Raw genomic sequence first — 23,835 nt, forward strand, 5'->3', positions numbered from 1 at the left:
GTATTTTCACGCAAATTCTTCTGCTAGATGGGGTTTAGTCCAAATCTGCATCCTTTCCTTCAAGGCTCAGGGGTCCAAGATTATCTTCTGTGTCTGTATTTATTGGTTTCCCTTTTCTTTGTTGAAGAGGGTCTGTGCAATCCTTCTGCCTAGTCTGCCATCTTGCCCCGCCCCGGAATATTCCTTAGCATGAGCATGACACTAACAGTCTTTGAGGGTCCCAGAGGAGCTGGTATCAAAGTCTCTACATCTGGACGTCCGAATGCCCGCCCCGCGGGACCCACGACCGCAGCTTCCAGATCCGCGCCGCTTGCTGAAGACGCCGCCAACCCTGGTGCCTTTTAGTGTTTTTCATTGGCTGATTTTTGCAAGTTGATTGCCAGGCTTTCTTCCTAGACTGTCTTAGTCTGGATGCTCTGTTGAAACCTGTTCAGACTTGTAGCAACATGAAAGCCTCCAGAGTATAAAAAAACTGATATATGGGTGGTGGACTCTTCATTACCTCTTCTTATTCATATGAAATGTGAGGTTCCTCATTCTTCGTTCTTCATATACCAAAGACATATATGGCTATTCACCTTTGATTCAAGATCCATGTTTCTTTTTTCTTTTTCTTTTCTCTCCCCTGAAACCTGGATAGTACATTTATCACTTTGGAAACAATGCAGACAATCTCAATAGTCACAATAGCTCTATAGCTCTAATCCTTGCCTCTCTTTTTCTTTTATTGAAGTCTACGAGTAAACACAATCTTCTGACTTTCATACAGTTTTAATTAGTAGTAATAAAAGTTCATTACTTCATGAAGAAAGAAAGAGTTTATGCAAAGCATTTATAGGTAGAATAAAGAAGGTGATAGTAAATCTCAAACACACAATTTCCATTGAAGGGAGTTATTCAGTAGAAGGATTACCAGTTATGTGTTGCTTGCTATCGGTGAGAAATAAAGCATGGGAACCAAAAATATACAGATAATTCCTAAGCCTCATTTTATTTAATACTTCAACCTTCATCTTCACCAAAGTGTTTGGCATTTTCTTGTCGTTGTTTTACAATGGTGACTAATAAGGAGCAAAATTATTTTGAGTTTCTTTCCTTCTCCACATTCCTTGGGCATGAATGATGAAACACTTCTCTTTTTGTCTCTTTCTCTCTCTCACACACACACCATATTCAGAGTGTTCTCTGAGTTGATTAACTCCTGAAAAAGTTATAATTCAAGTCACCTTCAATACTTCTTTGGAGGCCTCTTCCTTCCTCTTATAATTTTTGGAAGGTATAATCCTATCCCTGTGGTAGAAATGTTGCACTGTTATGGAAAGTATTAGTCTCCATGTGGAAATTTTTTCAATCCTATTACATGAGTTATGAAAGATGTGAACAAGCAGTCTCATACTTTGGACCTAAATTAACATGAAAAATCAGCAGCAGTTGATAAAAATAACAAACACATGTGCAATGAGTAAATAGTCTTAAGCTTTTTCCAAAATTTCTTTTTCTATAGAAGCAGTAGTAATTATTTACAACTAAATAATTTTAAAATCTTCTTGTCAAATGATCAAAAGTACTGGTGAAGCAGGAGGACAACCATTATCATCTGAACTGGACTGCAGCTTAGAAATTATAGCATGTCCCATACTAATACAGAGACATTATGTCTATGGTAAAAACGTAAGCATTTAAGCCAACTACAGTAGAAAAATAACATAGTTTATCTTTTACCTAAGCATTAACTCTAGAGTGGGTATTCTCTCTCTGTCCTTGAACTGTAGAGGTATAGGCCAGTAATTAGGTCTGCTTGATATGTGTGTTTCTGGTTGGAAAATGTGGACTATTACAAAGAATTTTTTTTTTTTTTTTTTTTAGTATAGCTTTGTTGACAGCATAAGTAACATTATAGAGAAAAGAAGCAGACAATTCTTCTCCTATTCTCTTATAAGGAGTACCCTTCCCACATAATTAATTTTTCTTGTAGTTCTGCAAAATTATTTATGGATTTACCCTGAATTTTACCCAATTGTGTACTGTGCTATCTTGGTGCTCTATCATAGAGATCACTGAGCTATAATAAAAACTAATTCCTGATTAAGTAAATGAAAAATGTCACAGTCCCATTATTTTCACCATATAAATTGGCTTAGCTCTATTGAATTTACACACCCTCTTTTGTTATAGTCTCTATTTTTCAATTAAAAGAAAAGCAGTTGGCATTGAGTCTATTTTGACCCATGGTGATCCCACCCACGTTTGTGTTAGAGAACTGTGCATAGAGTTTTCAATGGCTGTGACCTTTTGGCAGCACATTGTGAGGTCTTTCTTCTGAGGCACCTCTGGGTGTATTCAAACCATCAATCTTTTGGTTAGTAGTCAAGCTCTGAACCACCTAGGGACTCCGTATAGTAAGTGCTATTGAGACAATTCCAACTCATGGAGAACCCATGTGTGTCAGAGTAGAGCTGAGCTCCACAGGGCTTTCGATGGTTGAGTTTTTGGAAGCAGAGTGCCAGGCCTTTCTTCTTCCAGGGCCTCTCCATGTAGACTCAAATCACCAACCTTGCAGATAGTAGGTGAGCACATTAACTATTTGCACCACCCAGGGATTCTGATTTTTCAATAATTTGACATATTTTGCATTCTATAACTTTCTAATTCTATAACCAATAAATCTATGAGCACTATCACATTTCACTATTCTTCTTTTAACTTTTTTTGCCTTGGCATTTTCTACTGTCTTCTTCAGCATAATAGCTACTCCTTACACAAATGCTTATTGATGTAATTATATACTATTTATAATCTTTAAGGAGCTCTGGTAGCACAGTACCTAAGGCACTAGACTGCTAACCAGAAGGCTGGCGGTTCAAACCACCAGCCACTCCTTGGAAGGAAGGTTGGTCAATCTATTTCCATAGTGATACCGCCTTGGAAACCCAAGGAGGGGTCACTATGAGTGGGTCCAACTCGAGAGCACATAACAACAACAACAGCAACAACAACATCTTTAAAGTCTGGGTCATAAATCTTGATGCTTTCCCCAACATTTAGGTAAACATTTCCTTTTCTTATTTAGAATTCCCTCATTTAATGATTTGAGGTCAAATGACTGTGACTTATCAGACAAAAGTGCTTATTTCAATGGCAAAAAGGCACTTTCTAGCTTGTTCTATATTCCCTTGTAAGTAATTTTGGTAACTTTTTGTTTTTTACCAAAACATGGCACAAAAGTTAGTTACATATCACTCTACCTTATATTTCTTTATTACCAATACCATTAGGAGCTGTGATAATTCCTACATTAATAGCTAACATTTTCATTGTAATCAACCAGATAATTGTTATACAAGTAAAAAAAAAATACACACTGATTCATTTTTTTTTACTTTGAGCAAACATTTTAAAATCTTTTGAAGGGAGATATGGCAAGCCTCTCAGGTTCAAATGTATCACCACACAATAATAAAAGTATAATCAAAGCAGGCAAGAGCTATTCGTCTTCTTTTCTAGACTTTGAATATTAACATATGATTACTTTTTCTTCCTCTGCATATCTGTAGACAGCTGAGGCTACTAGTTCCTTTCAGTAAAAGGATCAGTTTTATCAAGATAGGGAAGGAATTTTGCATTTATGCAGATGTGGTTGCTACATCCTAGGACATCTTTACCACTGGACAAACCTCCATACCAGAACTTAAAAAACAGAATCATCCTTACTTTTTCCCATATGTTATTTCCCCACAGGAAAGTAAAACCCAAGCACAAGGTTACTCACTTTATAAGCTCCCAAATTAGCACAATGCCTGGAATAAAGTACTTCAATTAATGTTTGATGAAGAAATGGGTAGGTGAATAAATGAATGAATGAATAATGAATGAACAAATGCATGAATAGATGAAGTGAGACAGACCTGCTTTCTTCCTCTTTATTCTCTTTGTAAATTCTCTAAATGGCTGAGAAACCTGAAAAACATTTGCTAAATGTTGGGTCCTACATCTCTCTGGATGGATAGATACATATTATAACTTGTGGGTTCCTAAAGATTATATTTGTAGCTCATGTGTTTGGGTACTTAGTTTTACCAGGTAGAGACAATAATTTAGTTCTGTCCAAATTATCTACATTGGTCAATTGATGGCCACAATCTAGTCTAAAAGAAAATTCAGAATAAATTTTGGGGCGGAAATATCAAATAAGAAAAATATGAATTAATGATTAATTAAAATAAAGCAAAATTCTTCATAGGAACAGTTCTATGTCTCAAATATAGAAGAATTAAAGACAGGTCAATATTATCAATGTTGAATTTAAATATAAAAGCCTATAACTCATAAAAGGAAAATATAAACCTTAGTCAAACAAATCTCTGTTATTTATGCATTTATGTGTAAATTCTAAAGAAAGTAAGTTGTGGTTGTACAATAAGCCCTTTTATCCTGAAAGGAGGAAGAACAACAGATGAACAGATCCAGGAGAGCAGAGACACTGGGAAAGGCCAGAGGTATGGAGGTGCTGGAAGAGGCCCATCTATCAGAAGCGCTTGGCATGAGTAGGTAGTGATGCACAGCAATAAACTGTGGGGGGAAATAAATGGCAAAATGTGAATGCAAACCCTGAAACAAAATAAACTTCTGCTGTTATCATTCATCTGCAAGCCCCTGGGGATTTAACACTATGTAATACTGCATAGAGAGTGATATAGTGGCTAAATCATATTACTATTGTTTTTGCTATTTACTTTTAGTCTTTTTCTGTCAGTTGTTAAATGGGTCTATTGATCCAGCATATACACTTCGTCTACTGTAAGAGCTATATCACAAGTATCACTTCCCTCACTGTTGGTCTTTCAAACTGTCAAATAAAATTGTTTTAATATTAAATCTTAAAATCCTTAGAATATCATAGGCAAAAGCCATTTCTAATTTGTGGAAAAAAAATTAAGTTACTGGTAGAACTCTGGGGAAAAATAGGTAATACTGTTTTATGGTGTCCTCTATTACAGATCAACCCATCTGACCTCGATAATGGTGATACTGCACAGGGCTCAAGTATAAATAAAAAATATTGAGGGATTTTTCTGAGTTGGATATAGACATCAACTGCAAATGCACACTGTGATCCACTGTTTTCAAGGAGCGAACCTCTCCTAAATCCTGCTATTATCTCCAGTGACCCAACTTACAAAGGGCCATTACATGGTAGTAGTTTTAATCTTTGAACGGTTCAGGGAATAAAGATTAGAATGAAGAAGAGATATGTTGAATTCATACTAACTTATAAAAATCCTTAAAACAAGCATTTTAGACTGTCATAAGGAAATGCTTGGTTCATAATCCCTTTATTTAACTCCTTAAACAAAGTAATGATGAGTTTAACACATTTATGGAAAGTGTTTGAAAAATTAAAATGTCCACCTTTCATTCCTGGCAAGAACTTAAACTTACGTCAACCTCAGAAAAAGAAGGTCTCATAATTCTTGATGTCCAAAAAACTGTTTTTGTGTATCATACCTTCAAGCTGCAGATTAAAGAATTAAGAGAAAAGACATCATTTGTGCTTTGGTCAATTTTGTGTTTGAACATATGCTTAAGAAAATCCAAGATAAATTTAGTCCTCAGCTCTCCTTCAGCTGAAACATTCTGTTTTCAACACTATTATTTGTATGTGTTACTCCTTTGTAGTGGTACATTGGTAAATGTTTAGCAACTAGCTCTCTAGGATAAAAAACAAAGTATATCTATATCTATTATCTATCTATCTACACAAAATTTACTGTTATAAAGGATATGCAGTTCAAAATTTATAAGTAATAATAGAATATATAATCCAAAACCCACTGCCATTGAGTCGAGTCTGACTCACAGTGACCCTATAGGACTGAGTAGAACTGCCTCTTAGTGCTTCCAGGATGTAAACAGTTACAAAAGTAGACTGCCTCATCTGGCTCTGGCAGAGAAGCTGCTGGGTTTGAACTACTGACCTCTTGGTTAGCAGCCAAGTGATTTAACCTCTGAACCATCAGAATTCCATAAAACATATAATGATACTCTATCATAAATTTTATTAAGCCAGCTGATTCTGCAAATGCTTTCACAACATTTTGCCAAACTAATATTTGTAGTCAAGCTATTAATGCTATTGACAAACATAGTTTCAACATGAATGCTGGTTGACAGTTTTATTTATGTTGAAAAGGAATATGAAAATGAAACCACAAAAACACATGTTGGAACTTCACTCTTTCACCAATCAGATGGGTCACCTCTTTGCTGAATAAAATAATGGTGTTTGGAAAATGGAAGATGAATTCTTCAATTTTTTTTTTGTGCTAGTTACAATGTATTAGCTACAAATGACACACTGTTCGATTTAATTTGCATTATTAACATTTTCTCCATCACTTCCTTACATCGAGACAATTAATAGCACAATTTATCAAGCCCTTATTTGTAACTTTTGCCAATTTCCATAGTGTAAACATTTTCACCATGACTATTTTCAAGTTATCAGTATGAGTTACTAAATGTGTTGGGGAGAAATGTGCAGTAGAACACCATTATATAGTATTTCACCATATAGAGTCAATATGTGTAAATAACCTGAAGAGCATCGAAACAGTCAAAGGCAGCAAAATACTTAGGTCATGATAAGTTTCAGATTTTTTTAACTTTGCTTTTAATATTATTTATTTATTGATAAATTTATATAATTTACTTTTTAATAATGGCTCTGTTTAGTAACTGGCTTATAAAATTCCTGAAAATTTAATAATCAAGCCTTGTCAGCTGGCACAAACCACTCCAGGGTACCCGTGCTCCTCTGAACTATCACTCACTTCTTCAATTCTCTCTCAAATCAGGAACATAGTTCCTTGTAAATAAAGGCCAAAGAAGTAATTAGCAAAAAGAACTAAGCTCATAAGGTTTTCCTTAAACACTTTGTTGTGATCCTCATTGCTTTACTTTTCTGTAGCACCAATCTTTAGTTATATTAGGTGGAATTAACAGTTTTCCTCAAGACACAGTAATAAGACTGAAAAATCAGCTCCATTTTTTTTTTTTTTTTTTTCTAACGTGCTTCTTTAATAGAGACAGAATTTAGATCAAACTCTACTCCCACAGTCAATGATTTCCTCCTGTTTTATGAGAAGGGCGATTTGCTCACCATCCACTTCCTGTTTTCCTAGTTGCTGAGCCCTTTCCCATGGTGGCAGGAACAGCTGTGTGTGTCCCTTGCCAATGGGAGGGAAAGCAGCAAATAAATGTAAGACAATGTCGATAATGATCTCTTGGGCTTGAGCTGAGATCTACACACCTGTAGGTCTTCTGGGGAGCTTCCCATGACAAACAAGACTTTCAGGTCTGTATTTGTGTCATATACTTTAGAATTAACTATTTTGTTTTAAAATGGACAAATAATTTAGTTTTCCTCCAAATTTAGAGTAAGCTAACTTCAAAGAAGACTGGTCCCAAGTTAAGAGGAATTAGCATAATTTTTGTTCTATCTTCCCTATCTATATGGTGTCAGCTCAGGTAAGTTCACTGAGCTAGCAGCCCTTAGTGATCACCTGGTCCTTATGTGTGAAGATTTGATTATGGTAATTTCTCCAGTAAGCCACCAAGCTGTGGTCACAGTATTTCTAGATTCCTAGTCCTTCTGCTGGGTCACTCTCTGTAAAAGGTTGATTATTATTATTAATCTAAAATTGAGCAAATTCAAATTACTATCTTCTCATTAAGAATGGATAGTTCACTTTGCTCATTTTATTTCCCTATTTCAAAATTTCCTTTAAGCTATTTAGAATGGGATACTTTTCACATATTTAAACCAATGAGCTAGAAATATGGTGATGCCCCTGGGAGTACTTTAACTACAAGTATCACCTAGAAAGGAGCTCTGATAGTGTAGTGCTTAAGGCACTTAACTGCTAACCAGAAGGTTGGTGGTTCAAACCCATCAGCCAGTCTTGGAAGGAAGGTTGGGCAATCTACTTCCATAGTGATACCGCTTCAGAAACCCAAGGAGAGGTCACTATGAGTTGGGTCTGACTTGACGGTACGTAACAACAACAACATCATTTAGAAAAAGAGACAGTCTTCCATTTCCCCTCTATTCCTTCACAATCTTTTCTCTACTTTTACTCCACAAATGTACATCCAAAGAAAGGTTTATTTGCTCAAGGCTGGTATAGAAAAATATATGAGAGTGACAGTCACTGACAGTTTAAGTTTAAATCTCTAAAGCAAATTGGGAAACTGTAACTTGAGCTTTTAGTGTAGTGATCTTTAAATCTACCTAACTATCTAAGTAACTGATAACTTAAGAATGTAAGCATAATCAGCACTGAGAAACTTGTAAACAAACAATTCAGTGTATCAAAGGGATAGACTCTGTCACTGTAATTCACTATGAAATTTTAATCAAAGTTAATGTAACATAAAAAGCAAGCTAATTAGAATGTTATGGGGCAAAAACACACATATGCATGATTATATTGTTTTAGACATGCACACAAAACATGTAAGCACATGATTTGATACCTACAAATTAATATAAAATTAATATAAAAGCTTATATAATCATAATTATATGAGATATGCAGATGATACAACTTTGCTTGCTGAAAGTGAGGATGACTTAAGGCACCTACTGATGAAGGTTGAAGAATACAGTCTGCAGTATGGATTACATCTTAATATAAAGAAAACAAAAATCCTCACAACTGGAACAATGAGCAGCATCACAATAAATGGAGAGAAGATTGAGGTTGTCAAAGAATTCACGTTGCTTGGTTCTACAATCGATGCCAACAGAAGCAGCAGTCAGGACATTAGACGACGTGTAGCATTGGGAAAGTCAACTGTGAAGGAACTGTTTCAAATGCTGAGGAGCAAGGATATCTCCTTGAGGACTAAGGTGTGCCTGACACAAGCCATGACATTTCCAGTCACCTTGTATGCATGTGAGAGCTGGACCATGAATAAGGAAGACCGAAGAAGAGTTGATGCTTTTGAGTTGTGGTGCTGGCGAAGAATGCTGAAAGTTCCATGGACTGCTAAAAGAACTAACAGATCTGTCCTGGAGGAAGTGCAGCCAGAATGCTCCTTGGAAGCAAGAATGGCCAGACTTCATCTCACCTATTTTGGTCATGTTGTAAGAAGGGACCATTCCCTGGAGAAGGATGTCATGCTTGGTAGGGTGAAGGGTCGACAAAAGAGGGGGAGGCCTTCAATGAGATGGATTGACATGGTGGCTGCAACACTGGGCTCAAGTATAGCAGGGCTGGTGCGGGATCAGGCAGTGTTTTGTTCTGCTGTGCATGGGGTCACCATGAGTTGGAAACGATCGACGGCACTTAACAACAACAACAACAATCATAATAATAAAGATTAAAAAAGACAGACCAGAGAACCATTATTTCATTGTTCTTACAACACCAGGAAAGTTCAAACTTATGACCAAAGATCCATTCATAATGACTTTTGTGCTATAAATGTTTGAGAAGTTACATAGCTGAATTATTTTTCTCCAACATGTGTAACAAGTATTTATAAGCTCAGACTCTACACATTTTCTTGGATACAGCTGCCAGGAAGAACTTGATGGCATACAGATCATGGAAAGAAACCTTAATTCTACACAAGTAAATAACAAAGATCAAATCCTTGTCTTTGGGTACACATAGCTACACACTTAGCCTAAACTGGCTTTAAAAATTTCTATTTTGTATGCTGTAAACTTGCTTTGGAAGAGGTAAAAATATATTTTCTATAAACCAAAGCCAAATCCACTGCCATTGAGTTGATTACAACTTTTAGAGACCCTACAGGACAGAGTTGAACTGCCCCATAGGGTTTCCAAAGCTGTAAATCTTGACAGAAGCAGACTGCTTCATCTCTCTCCCCCAGAGTGACTGGTGGGTTTGAATCACCTACCTTTATTATGATTAGCAGTCAAATGCCTTAGCCACTGAGCCATGAGATCTCCTGGGGCACATACTAATTTTACAGGAGATCCAGGATTCTTAAAGTTCACAGTTTGAACACACAGCTTCACGATTCCTCTTCTATTATCTTAGCTACTAAAAGTATCAGGACACCAGATCCTTTGGTCTCTGGATAAATAATGGGCATATTCTAACACTATGAACAATTCCAATAGTTTCTCTGGTCTGCAAAGCCAGAAAATGAGAAAGGCAAGTGGTCGGCAGGCCCATGGTGGCTAATCCTATGCTGAAATTGTCTGTCAAGGAGGACAGTTCCTTTATGAATTTAGACTTTCTGATGCTTGACTGTGCTGTCTTTGAGGTGAGTCATCCACTTGATCCTCACTATGGGCATAAAATACTGTCCATCTGCACCTATTCATAACATGTCTTACATTCTTTAGATGGTAACCAAATCCAAGCCTACAGTCTAAGTGTAGTGGATACTGTTGGCTGTTCTGCAGCATTAATTTTCCACATTGCCTTACTAAAAGAACCTCAGTTTTGATCAGTAACTTCTACATACCTCAGGGAAAGCTGATCTCATTGCCTACTGTTGGGAAGGGCCTGGCTGATCTCAGGTCATTTCATTCTTACCAGGGGCTGGTTTAGTGCTCCCACCTGTGGTCAATGACACAGGAATGAAACTTTGCAGTAAGGGTTGCTGGAAAGGTTTCCTCTGTACTATAAAATGACTAGAAAGGATTTTCTCTTCCTTCTCTGAATTGGTTGATGTCTGGATGTGATACATGCAACTGTTGTAGCCCCTTTGTTGTGAGTCTGAGGAGGAAGCCAGCACCAAAGATAATACAGAAGTGAAATGAAAAGAACCTGGATCGTTGGTAACAAATGGAGACCTCAGATTCAACTGATTGGATTAGCTGGATTCTTGCTACATGAGATAACTTATTCCCAGGTTAAGTAGTAGGTCCCTGAGTAGTGCAAATGGTTTGTGCTCTACTGCTAACTGACAAGGAGCTCTGGTAGCATAGTGCCCAAGGCACGTGACTGCTAACTAGAAGGCTGGCGTCTCAAACCCACCAGCCACTCCTCAGAAGGAATGTTGGACAATCTACTTCCTTAGTGATACTGCCTTTGAAACCCAAGGAAGGGTTGCTATGAGTCGGGTCCGACTCGATGGCACATAACAACAACAAATAACTGACAGGTTGGTGGTTTGAATCTACTCCATAGTGCCACAGAAAAAGGCTTTGCAATCTACTCCCATAAGTTTACAGCCATTTAAAACTTTATGGAGCACAGTTCTACTCTGAAATGTGAGTCGGAATTGAGTTGACAGCAATGGGTTTGTTTTTTTCTGCTTAAGTAGGTTTGAGTTGTGTTTCTCTTTCTAGTAACTTGTACTGGTTGTATATTGCTGAATAACAAGTTAACCCACAACCTAGAAGTCTAAAACAATAGCACATATTAACTCATAATTTCTGTGGGTCTAGAATCTGGGCACAGCTTTGCTGTCTCAGTCTGGTCAGTTATGGCTGTCGTCTCATTTGTAGGCTCTATTTGAAGAGGATCCTCTTCCAAGCTCACTCAAGTAGCTGCTGGTAGGATCCAGGTATTCATGACCTAATGTACTGAGGGCCTCAGTTCCTCATTAGCTGTTGGTTGGAGGCTCCCTCAGTTCCTTATTATGGAGGTCTCTCCACAGAACAATTTACAATATGGCACCTGGCCTCCCTCAGACTGAGTGAGAAAGAGAGAGGATGCTTGGGACAGAGGTTGTGATCTTTGTAATGTATTATCAGAAGGGACAAGAGACATCTCACCACTTTTGCTGTATTATATTAATTAGATATGAGGCTGTATGAGAAGGTGAAGATAGGAGGTTAAGGATCATCTTAGAGGCTGCCACCACCACACATCTGAAAGCATCCTAACAGTTAAACCAGAATAGAAAATAACTAAAGAAGAAAGAAAGTTTGGGATGCTGAATACTACGGAGATCTTCACATCTTTCTCAGGTATAAATGTAATAGGTCTTTGATGCAATGCTAACTATAATATGAGTACCCTAAGACCAAAACCTGCGCGGGGAGACCCCATTGGATTTCGAGTCCAACGCCTTAACCACTCGGCCATCGCAGTCTGCAGTATGGATTACATCTCAACATAAAGAAAACAAAAATCCTCACAACTGGACCAATGAGCAGCATCACAATCAATGGAGAGAAGATTGAGGTTGTCAAGGAATTCACATTGCTTGGTTCTACAATCGATGCCAACGGAAGCAGCAGTCAGGACATTAGACGACGTGTAGCATTGGGAAAGTCAACTGCGAAGGAACTGTTTCAAGTGCTGAGGAGCAAGGATATCTCCTTGAGGACTAAGGTGCGCCTGACACAAGCCATGATATTTCCAATCACCTTGTATGCATGTGAGAGCTGGACAATGAATAGGGAAGACCGAAGAAGAGTTGATGCTTTTGAGTTGTGGTGCTGGCGGAGAATGCTGAAAGTACCATGGACTGCTAAAAGAACTAACAGATCTGTCCTGGAGGAAGTGCAGCCAGAATGCTCCTTGGAAGCAAGAATGGCCAGACTTTGTCTCACCTATTTTGGTCATGTTGTAAGAAGGGACCATTCCCTGGAGAAGGATGTCATGCTTGGTAGGGTGGAGGGTCGACGAAAGAGGGGGAGGCCTTCAACGAGATGGATTGATACAGTGGCTGCGATGATGGGCTCGAGTATAGCAGGGATTGTGGGGCTGGTGCGGGATCGGGCAGTGTTTCGTTCTGCTGTGCATGGGGTCGCTATGAGTCAGAAACGACTCGACGGCACTTAACAACAACAACAACAAGACCAAAACCATACACCTTTGGCCTAGAAAATACTTGAATTTAATGGAGCAGAATGACATAACACAGACGATTATAATCTCATACTTAAAATTCACATAGTAAACACATTCTGGTTTATTCCTTTACTGAATATATACTATTGAGTTGAAGTTATGAATGGTTACAGATATGAATATGTTTGTTAGAGTTTCCAAATACCTTAAATAGTGGAGGAGGCAAGTAAGAGATGTGGATAATACAGTACGGTAAATAAAGGAAAGGTTAAGTGGCTAGAGCTTAATGGCTGAAATTAAGACTAGACAGAGTGATGGGCATGATAAAAATGCACAGAGAACTCTACTTGCTTGGCTGTAGCCAGACCATGCAGAGTGCTTGTGTTAATCTGATATCCAGGCTATGGTGAGCTGGGAGGTGGTGTGGGCATAGCTGGACTCTCAGTCAAATACACTCACTGATAGATAGTTACCTCTATCTCTTCTGGAAATTCTACTAGGAAACAGTACATTTATTCAGAAAGAGTTCAGGAGTTCCAGATATATGTAACCTTGCTCTCCATTTTGCCTTTGTTCCAGGTAAATGTGGTGTTAATGGCCATGTATTAAGTATCAGTAACACTGAAAGCATTAAAATGAGGATTAAGGGATTTGTTCCTTGGGCTAAGGGCTACTTCTCAGGTTGTTGTTGCTGTTGTTAGGTGCTGTGGGTCATCTTTGACTCATAGCGACTCTATGCACAGCAGAACAAAACACTGCCCAGTCCCACGCAAGCTCCGCGATCCCCACTGTATTTGAGCCTATTGCTGCAGCCACTGTGCCAATCCATCTCGTTGTGGGCCTTCCCCTCCCTCATCGACCTTACCAATCATGACATCCTTCTCCAGGGAATGGTCCCTTCTGATAACATGACTAAAGTAGGTGAGATGAAGTCTCGCCATTCTCGCTTCCAGGGAGCTTTCTGGCTGCACCTCCTCTAGGACAGATTTGTTAGTTCTTTTAGCAGTCCTACTCCTCAGGGAGGCTGGTAGAAGGTAGCTGTGGGAGGGAGTCTTGGCAATGGTAAAGGAGGAGACAAGCAAAACTACCATGTCTAGGACTAGGTCAAGGTCCCAGAGGGGTCAATGGAGGGGATAAGGGAATGCGTGGAATAGAAGGACCAGGGTGGGAGAGATCAAATTAAAGGAAGGAGCTGTACAATAACTATTTCATATTTTCTTTTCACCGTTTTTTAGCTGCTTCCAAATCCATTACATATTATCTTTTTAAAGTCTTTTTATCTTATGAAAAGAGCAGTGCTCACTGGTTTTCAAGAAAATTGCTTTTTCTGCTTTTAATCACCTTGGTGGGGATATACCATCTGTTACAGAAATTATAATGGATGTGTGAAATGTAAAGGTGTCAAGTAGAAATTTTAGGTATAGTGGGATAAAGGTGGAGGGTGATAGAGGGAACAATGAATTCTCATCATGTTGAGAATTCCAGTTCTACATTTATTCATAGTAAGACCTCAGGTACATAACTTCTCCAGGCTTAGTTTCACCATGACAGTAGCACCTACCATATAGAATTGTAGTGTGTGCCGAGTGAGGTATCTTGCATAAGGTGCCTGGTGGACTACCTGGCCCATTGCAGGTACTCAGTGTGCCTTTCCACCAGGAATACAAGGATCATAGGTCTAAAATTCAACTCAGAAAGAGGTATGCAAGAACTCATAGCTGGTAGACAAACATCTCCACTGAGCTTCCACACAGCTAAATATACCCAGAAGTCTGAAAGGGAGTGTAGGTGAAAAATACAGGACACAGGGGCACAAATTAGCACCTGGCATTTAATGTACCAACAATCTATAGCTTCCTTAAACCAGGGGTAATTCATTCCTGGATGTCAACAATATGTGAAAAATAATATAATCAGAAAGAAAGGATTTGTTATCTTTCTAAATTTTTTTTTTTTTTTTTTTTTTTTAATCAAAGAAGGCAAGTTGCTCTCTGCCTAGCTGGGGAGGCAATGTCAGTTTTCAATATTATAAACTGTGGGCAGACCTTTCTAGTAATTACGCACTGCCGTCGAGTTGGATCTGACTCATAGTGACCCCTCCTTGGGTTTCAGAGGTGGTATCACTATGGAAGTAGATTGCCCAACCATCCTTCCAAGGAGGGGCTGGTGGGTTTGAACCACCAGCCTTCTGGTAAGCAGTCAAATGCTTTAGGCACTGTACCACTAGAACTCCTTCTAGTAATTAAGTCAAATAAAAACTCTGAATTGGGCACATTCATGTCTGGTGCTACAGGAAATGGTAGCAGGCAGTAGAGGAGGGAGCTGCATTTCCTGACCCATGCCACCTGCCAGGCCCTGGGCTAGTTCTGAGGGTGATATTGAAACGAAATAAGTCTATCCTCACACCTTTCATTCTTCACTCAGTTATGGCATCTCTGTGAAAATGTGGGAGGAGAGGAGAGAAAGGAGTGAGCAAAGGTAGTTACACTTGAACACACTCAGAGAGTTAACATGGGGCACAACTGGGAAAATGGAGCCATGATGCAAGAAGAAAGCAAGCTTAATTTTCAGTTTGTTGCTTTGTTCTCTTCACCCTTCTGACCTATTTTTGAAATTCTATGAAGGACAGGGGTGGGAAATGTTTTCACAGCACTATAAAGACCCACCAGAGTCCCAAGGTGGTACAAATGGCTAATGTGCTCAGCTGCTAACTGAAAGGCTGAAAGTTCAATTTCCCCTACAGGCACCTTGGAAGAAAGGCATGATATTCTATTTCTAAAAAATACAGCCATTGGAAACCCTATGGAGCATAGTTCTACTCTGCCACACGTGGGGTCACTATGAGTTGGAATCAATTCCATGGCAACTGGTTGACTGACTAGTTATACAGACCCAGGAGGGAACTTTACTTCTCAAATCTGAAGTTGGGCCTTTGTATGCAGCCCTTTCAAATCTTACCTCCCATAGCCACAGCTGACACAGTCTACTAGCAGCATCTCCAAAACACTGCTTTGGAAACACAGAGGCCAAAGAAGAAACTAAAGTCAGATGTGGAAAAAGGTGTGGGGACTTATGCCTGACTCTGTGTCCTATTCTAGCAGGCCCACTACACTGACCTGGTGGACAAAAAGATGATACCCAGCTTTACTATTGTCACTCATCTATTTCTCCCTCACTGCTCTCCAGAAAAGAGACGTGGTTGAGAGCAGGCAGCATCCATGTCGCCACAGTGCATGGGGCTTTACAATCTACTCTTGTGGCCGATGAAATGGCCCCGGGGTCATCCACACTGCACTTGTCATCTATCTGGCTGATACATCTAATCCTTAATTTTTTAAATACTCTATAAAGTTCATCTAGGAGCTCTGGTGGTGCAGTGCCTAAGGCATGTGACTGATAACCAGAAGGCTGGTGGTTCAAACCCACCAGCCACTCCTGGAAGGAAGATTGGGCAATCTACTTCCATAGTGATACTGCCTCAGAAACCCAAGGAGGGGTCACTATGAGTCAGATCCCACTTGGCAGCAGTGAGTTTTTTTTTTTTTTTTTTTAAAGTTCATCTGCATTTTGAAGTATACAGAACTTTAAGAAAATCAAACATTTTAAGGGTTGAAAAGAAGTATTTATGAAGAAAGATAAAATGAATTGGGATTATTTTGCCTAGAGGAATTGATAAGTAACAAAACAATTCTTCACCCAAAAGCTGGCATTCAACTTGTCATCATTTCCAAGGAAGACAGAAGGAGATAAGAAATCAAATGCCAGACGAGTATGAACTCCACAAGAAACAAACAAAAACTCCAAAGAACAGTGGTTGTTAAGTGACTCTGACTCATGGTGACCTCACATGTATCAGAGTAGCTTTGTGTTCCAGATGGTTTTCAATTTTTCAGAAGTGGAAGGGAGGCCTTTCTTTTGAGACACCTCTGGGTGGACTTCAACTGCCACCCTTTTGGTTGACAGCCAATCATGTTAACTGTTAGCAACTACCAGGGATTCCAGAGGGCCATACATTACTCATATGAACACAGACTGGTGCTGAGCTGAATTCAGGGGAAACAGGTTGTCACTCATATGCAGTCCAGGATTCTTCCTGTTGTATAACAAAGCATCCACATATATCTGAGACATGCTGAAGGAGGGGCACAAACAGGCTTGGAGTGCAGGACGGTGCCATCTGAATAAGTGTTTAAAACCACTGCTCCACTGGAGGTGGAATGCTATATATAGTGCTTGTTAAAGTCCAAGATATATCCCAGGAAACAATAAGAAATGCCTGATCTTAGACAGGCTATGACAAGTAATAGAAGAAAAAAAATTTAAAAAAAGACTTTAATTATACTATTGCTACATTCTACTCAGACCAAGTTGTTTCCCCTTCTTGTACCTCAGTTTCCCTAATGTTTGCCACTGGCCACATAGTTTAACGGTTTTAATTCATAACCATTTCAAGTTATTAAACTCTGCTACGCATTCAAAGCTTGCCTCATGAGCAGACAAACGAAATAACTGCTGAACTGGATGGCAGTTGCTATCTATAGACGTTCTGAGGTTAGTTCCAATTTAAGAAACATCAGCCCATCACTGTTTGTCTCCACGCACAGGTATAACTTTAGCTGGAGTCTAACTGCAGGTATGAATGATTAATAGGTTAAATCATTCATTACAGGATCTGCATGGCATTCAAAGTGCATTCCCTGTTAAATTGGGTATACTGCATTGAGCATTCAGAAAGAAAAGTTGGAAAGGAAAGGCACACATATCCAAAGGCAAGAATGGAAAGTCTGGAAACCAAGCCCCAACACCATCAGTGACTACAGAGGCAGATGATCTACACGTAGTTGGTATGAAAATGAGAGGCACGTACGTTTGGGTCTTGGGTCTGAGGTCTCAGGACCAGCACCTTCCCCGGGAAAACCAAGAGGCTCTGCTACATCCGAGTCAGGAGGAGGGTAGGGTGGGGGCGGGGGGAGCACTAACTGGGGTGGGCCCCGCCCCGTGCCTCGGGGAGGCTTTTGTGGCACCTGCCGTCCAACACCTATGCGGAATCAATGGTGGTTACTTCAGAGGGTTAGGTTGAAAGACACTTGACCTTCAACAGCAGTGTGGCCCTCACTCACAGACACCAGAAACAAGCACACTTATGTGTCATCATTTCACATCTGAGCATCGTATTGGGACAATGGGATGATATCTGTCCCTGTGGAATTTTGTTTTTGGCAGGCACAACTACTTACATACTGGGCTTTAAAACTACTTTTAAAAGCCCCCTGAATAGCTTTGTCAAGTGAAAGCAGACTTCCTTCATTCACTTTAGTGTTTTTGAGGTTACAGATTTATTTTTTACCTTACTCTTATTGTTTTGCTATGTACACTGACCTGTTATGTATCAAATAACCATTAACTTAGTTTATCTCTTTTTAAACTCACTTAGACTTTCAGTGTCTTTCATTGTTTAGGGTAAGGGTTTTCAAAGTTTGTTTTGAAAACGTTCTTCAGGTAGGAGACAGAGTTAGGGGGCAGGGTACCCAACCCCACTCTACCTCAGTGGCAGTCTGAGCTGCCCATCTTGCATCTGTCAATACACTGGTCATCCATTTATAATCTGACATGAAAATACTGTTATAATTGATAATATTTTTGAAAAATCAATGACTTAAAGTAATAAATTATAGGAATTACTAGTGTCATAAATTCTGTTTACCATTGTTTCTTTTTAAAGAACATTTTCTTCAAGCCTTAATGTTTAGAATCTTCTAATAAGTGATAGATTCTGTGCTTCAAGTCCTTCATCAGATAATTAATCATAATACTAAGAAACACCAATTCTTCATTGAGAAACAACCATTTATTCCTTCACTTTTTGACAGTTCTCTAGACAAAGGAACATACTAACTTTCTCAAATCTACACATCAGTTTTTCCTTCAAAGCTATCTCTACAAAGCGCACAAAAGTGAAGCTCAGCCTGGAAGGCTACTGTTTGTTGGGTATAAGTAAGTATCATAACATCAGGAGCATTCCCCTAGAGTAAGACTGATTCCACAAGGTCATATGAAGAACAGTCTCATGACTTAAAGTCTTATTGCTGTTTACCAAGAAAACTTGGGTCAAATCCAAATCCAGCTGGCTATAATACTATTTTATTACAAGTTCTAAAATAAATCTTTCTATCTAGGTGTTGAAGATGACCAACATTCTTTATGGCTAGGGGCTACTCTTTTTTTTTTTTTTTTTCCTTTCTTAACCTAAAGCCTAAAAAAAAAAAAAAAAGACCAAACCACTGCCATTGAGTCAATTCTAACTCATAGTGACCCCCATTGGGTTTCTGAGGAAGGAGTGGCTGGTGAGTTTGAACCATCAAGCTTCTGCTCAAATGCCTTAGGAACAATGACACCAGAGCTCCTAAAGCCTAGACTGTGATTAAAAGTAAGTTCTGCTTGTGGTGCCATTAACGAGTTTTGACTTTTGGGGGATTTCAGATACGGATAGAAGTCTGACTTGGTATGGCCACCAACACCTTCCTATAATCCTTCTCAAAAAATATTCAGAATTATTTTAAATAGGAAAGGAGCTTCTGGCATCCTCAGTCCTATCAAAGAATATTTTAGGGTTAGAGAGAAGGAATTATGATTAATTACTACTATCTATCTCTCCTCCTTTTAACATGTATCATAATGGGAATTATTTCTACAATTTTCAATTAAAGAGAGAAAATACACATCCCTTCTCTTCTTACACCTGTGTGTGGCAGCTAGGGCTGAGTCTTTTACAAGCTGAATCAGGAGGCCCTTCCCCAAGCTGAAATGGTCTGTTCTGACCTGGAGGTTGGCATGACTCTACCACATCCATATTGCCTGTTCAAGTGAGTATTTCTTAGAATTGCCACAAGAAATCTGAAGGTTTTAGTCTCTTTAGAAAAAAAAGTAGAGGAAGGGTTGTGAAGGAAGAATGAGGGTCTCAACATAAAACAGGAGAAAAGTAAGTCTATTTAAATGATCTAAAGATAATGCTTTCCTTAAATCTGATAATATTTTCCTTTGGGAAAAATGATGAACAGATATGAGATATAGGTTATTGCTCCTTAGGAAAATCAAAGCCCAGGCTGTGAAATGTTAAGACATTAAAACTACATTATTGACTAGGGGGAAAAATTGCTGACAAACAGGCTCTTATTAAAGTTTTAGATCCTGACAATGCAACCACTTATCCTTGGAAGTACATTCTCTTCTGGGGCAATAGACATCAGGTCGAAGGGAGAATACAGGTGATTGAATCTATTAGATTGCATTGTGAACAACTGTCTTAATGACTTGACTAATGAGTTCTGATGCACTTTGGGTACACAGAGGTATTGTCTCGGGTTATGAGTGCTTGAATCCTAAGCTGCCATTTCTGTAACTCCTTTTCAATAGCCCATTTTCTCCCTACATAAGTAACATAATGAACACTTAATTTCTTTAAAGTAAAATTAGTCATCTTTGGCTTGTGGATTCAGAGACCTCTATCATTAGCCTCTCTCCACTTTGCCTGTAAGATGAGGGGCAGAAAATAATGATCTAATAAGTCTCTTTCTGTTCAAAGATATTATGATTTTACCCCCTTTTCTTTCTTTTCTTTTTTTTTTTTTTTTCATGGACTATCAGGGTCTTTGCTAAATATACAAAAGTTATATAAAGGGAGATCAATTTCAAACACAATGGTCAAAAAATTACTGAACTTTTGTTACCTGACCTATAAATCTCCAGGGGCCTGAAATAACATTCTCTGCCAGATGTCTTTCCTCAGATGTCATCTTGAGAACGTGTTCCTTTTATATCAGAGACACACAAGTCACACATTCACACTCATTCCTTCTCTATTTTCAACCCCTCCCTACTTTCCTTCACGATTCTCCATTCTCCAATTCCTGTGTTGCCACTTCCTAAATGCACGCGCAATGCCCATAAAATATTGCTGTAAGATATCAAGTGAACTCTCAACTGTTTATTTCCAGACTTTCTTTCTTCGGCATAAATATTTTTTAGGTTAATGCCATTATGGAGTGAAGCCACTGCAACAGCTAATACAGTGCTAAGTACCATGCCAGAGAGTAAGTGCTCAGACCCATGCAGATAGCTTGTGGAGAGCTCACTCACCCATGGTGCTCTTCCTGTTTTCTTCCCGGTCCTCCATGCGATTAGGTACCAGGGGGCTTGGTGGTGGTGGCTGTGGTGGAGGGGGAGCTGGTGCTCGCCTCTTCTTTTTCTGTAAATCAATCTGCGACCCCAGAGAAATCTATGAAGCACAAAGAAGGAAAACAGTGTTAGGGTGATTCTCTTTGGGAAGTGTGTGTATATGGAACATAAAAGTTACAAAAGCTAGCTCAAAGTCAATGCTATGAAGAAGGCTGTCAGATTGTCAGTTCACTTTCTAGAGTATGTGGAGTCAGGCAGTGGAAACAGTGACACTAAAGTCCTATAGATTTCCTAGGAATACCCAAGAGGTGGCATAATGATTGCCTGTGGACAACCCCAAGATATCCATGAGATTGGGAACTGGAGTTAGTCCCATTATGTCTACGGACTCCAAGCCAATCTAGAGTCTTGGTAAGCTTCCTCTCACCATAAATATGAGAAAGGGTATCCTTAGCCCTTAATTAAATGCAAAAAGGAAGTATTCCTTCTGGGAACTTTATCAAGGGCCACTACAACTTGTGTCTATGCTGTATGTGTTTGTGGGAGGGCAGGAGAGGGGTGCACTCAGACTTCACCCTTGCCTTGACCTAGTCTTCTTATTGCCTGCGACATGCCAAGTCACCTAGGACTAACTAATTCTCAACAGGCTGACCACAACTGGATCTAAAATTGCAAGGAAGTTTATTAGTATATGGGACATTAGATCAATATATAGAACATCAACTGCCCATCCAGTACTGAAATCCAGCTTCTCCTTAAAGAGTTTTAACAATGAACAATTCACAGCTCTGGTAGCATAGTGGCTAAAGCACTTGACTGCTAACCAGAAGGCTGGCGGTTCAAACCCACCAGCCACTCCTCGGAAGGAAGGTTGGGCAATCCTACTTCCGTAGTGATACTGCCTCGGAAACCCAAGGAGGGGTCGCTATGAGTCGGGGCCGACTCGACGGCACATAACAACAACAACAACAAAGGCAGCTTATCAACATTGAGAAAGTCTAATTTTTGAAAGTAAAAGTGGTTTTGCCTGTAAAATTCTATCAATTGATTCCAGTTCTTCATTTCTGAACACTGCCTTATTATACTCTCTCTCATTATAGCCAAGGTTGTCATTCATTCACTCTCCTATTGTGTAAAATGTATCTATAAAGCATCACATTATGTGCAGATTAGTGTCTATGGAAATAATGAAAATTACAACTACACTTGATTCCTGCCCTCAGGAGCTTATAGCCAAATCATGTATGTCCAGTCCAAATATTCCTTGGTCTCTCAACTGTTCACCATTCAAATGTTGCCTATAAATAGCGCCATCCTTGTGGCACTTTAGTTCCAATCTTGATGCTCTTTGACTTTGTAACCCACATTTAACAACATATACTCCAGAACAGAGCTCTACTTACTTAAGTAGCATGACTTTCTCTTCTAGACTGGACACTGTATTTCAAACACACATGTATGTGTGTGTGTGTGTGTGTGTTTGTAAATCTTTTGATTTTATCAGTAATATAAATTTATTGCTTAAAATAAAAAAAAAATACATGCAAAAAATAAGAAATCTCACTTTCAAATATTAACATATTAACACCCAGAATAAATTACTGTCAGTATTTATTTTTGTTGTCTTTATAGTCACCTTTATTAACATTTATCTTTATTTTTTTTAAATGTTTTTTATATCCATCAAGTAAAATATATTATAATTACCTCTTACCTTTAAAAATTATTCTATAATATAAGTAAAACATGTTTATAAAAATGGCAAATAATACTGCAAAACTTATAGTCAAAATGAGCAACTGCATTGTCCTCACCCCTACCCCAGCAGCAACTACTTTAAACTCTTATTTTTTGTTTGGCATTTACCCTGTTTTTCTAAATACTGACTATATTCTATTTTTTGATTTTCCAATCTTAGATATGATTTATTGGCTTTGTACAATAGAAGATAAGGATTTAATTGTTCACACACACACACACACACACACACACATTCACTCTTTTTGTCTCCAATCTTCCCAAATAATTATGGCACAGGATTTAGTTAAATTATCATTCACATTAAGTTATATGTATATAATTAAAATGGATTTTTTTTAAATTGTGATTTTGGTGAAAGTTTACAGAGCATATTGGTTTCCAATTCAATGATTCATACACACTTTATATTGTGACATTCATGGTAATCCCCACAATATAACAGCAATCTTCCCACTTCCTTCTTGTGCTTAGCATTTTCCTTGTCCTTCTTTCATATCCATTCCTGCCTTCTAAGCTTTATCTCTGGGCCAATGTCACCCTTCTGATCTTGTATGGTTGATTGTTCTAATGATTACGTGTTTCCCTGTTATTACTGTTCACCTTATAAGCTTGTCTATAGTTTGGCTGAGGGAGCTCTGGTGGCATAGTCCTTAAGGCATTTGACTGCTAACCAGAAGACTGGCAGTTCAAACCCACCAGCCAGTCCTCGGAAGGCAGGTTGGGCAATCTACTTCCGTGGTGATACTGCCTTGGAAACCCAAGGAGGGGTCGCTATGAGTCTGATCCGACTCAACAGTAGTGAGTTTGGTTTTGGTTTGGATAGTTTGGCTGAAAGTTAAGCAATGGGTGAGTTCAGTTCCAGGCATGAAGGGTGTTTAATGGCCATATAGTCTCAGTAGTTCCACTTGTTCACTTGTTTCTATCAGACCAGTAAGCCTCATCTTTTTTTATTTTTTTATTTTGAGTTTTGTTCTATATTCTTCTCCTACTCTATCTAGGACCTATTATAATATCCCTTTCAGGAGGCGGGGCAAGATGGCGGACTAGGCAGAAGGATTGCACAGACCCTCTTCAACAAAGAAAAGGGAAACCAATTAACACAGACACAGAA

The 23,835-nt window shown here is 38.8% G+C and overlaps 1 protein-coding gene across 1 annotated transcript in view; it reads right to left on the reverse strand.

The window, feature by feature from the left end:
• Positions 1–23,835, reverse strand: part of COBL (cordon-bleu WH2 repeat protein) — a 374,456-nt gene that overhangs the window by 126,407 nt on the left and 224,214 nt on the right. Inside the window, exons 7-8 of the mRNA XM_042781403.1 lie at positions 20,925–21,063; positions 17,656–17,826 (exon numbers count right to left, since the gene is read on the reverse strand). Coding sequence (XP_042637337.1) covers positions 17,656–17,826; positions 20,925–21,063 — 310 coding nt within the window. The remainder of the gene's footprint in view (positions 1–17,655; positions 17,827–20,924; positions 21,064–23,835) is intronic.

This window comes from Orycteropus afer, unplaced genomic scaffold, assembly GCF_000298275.1.
Source record: "Orycteropus afer afer isolate SDZICR_OR568_19922 unplaced genomic scaffold, OryAfe1.0 scaffold00115, whole genome shotgun sequence".
Lineage (NCBI taxonomy): Eukaryota > Metazoa > Chordata > Mammalia > Tubulidentata > Orycteropodidae > Orycteropus > Orycteropus afer.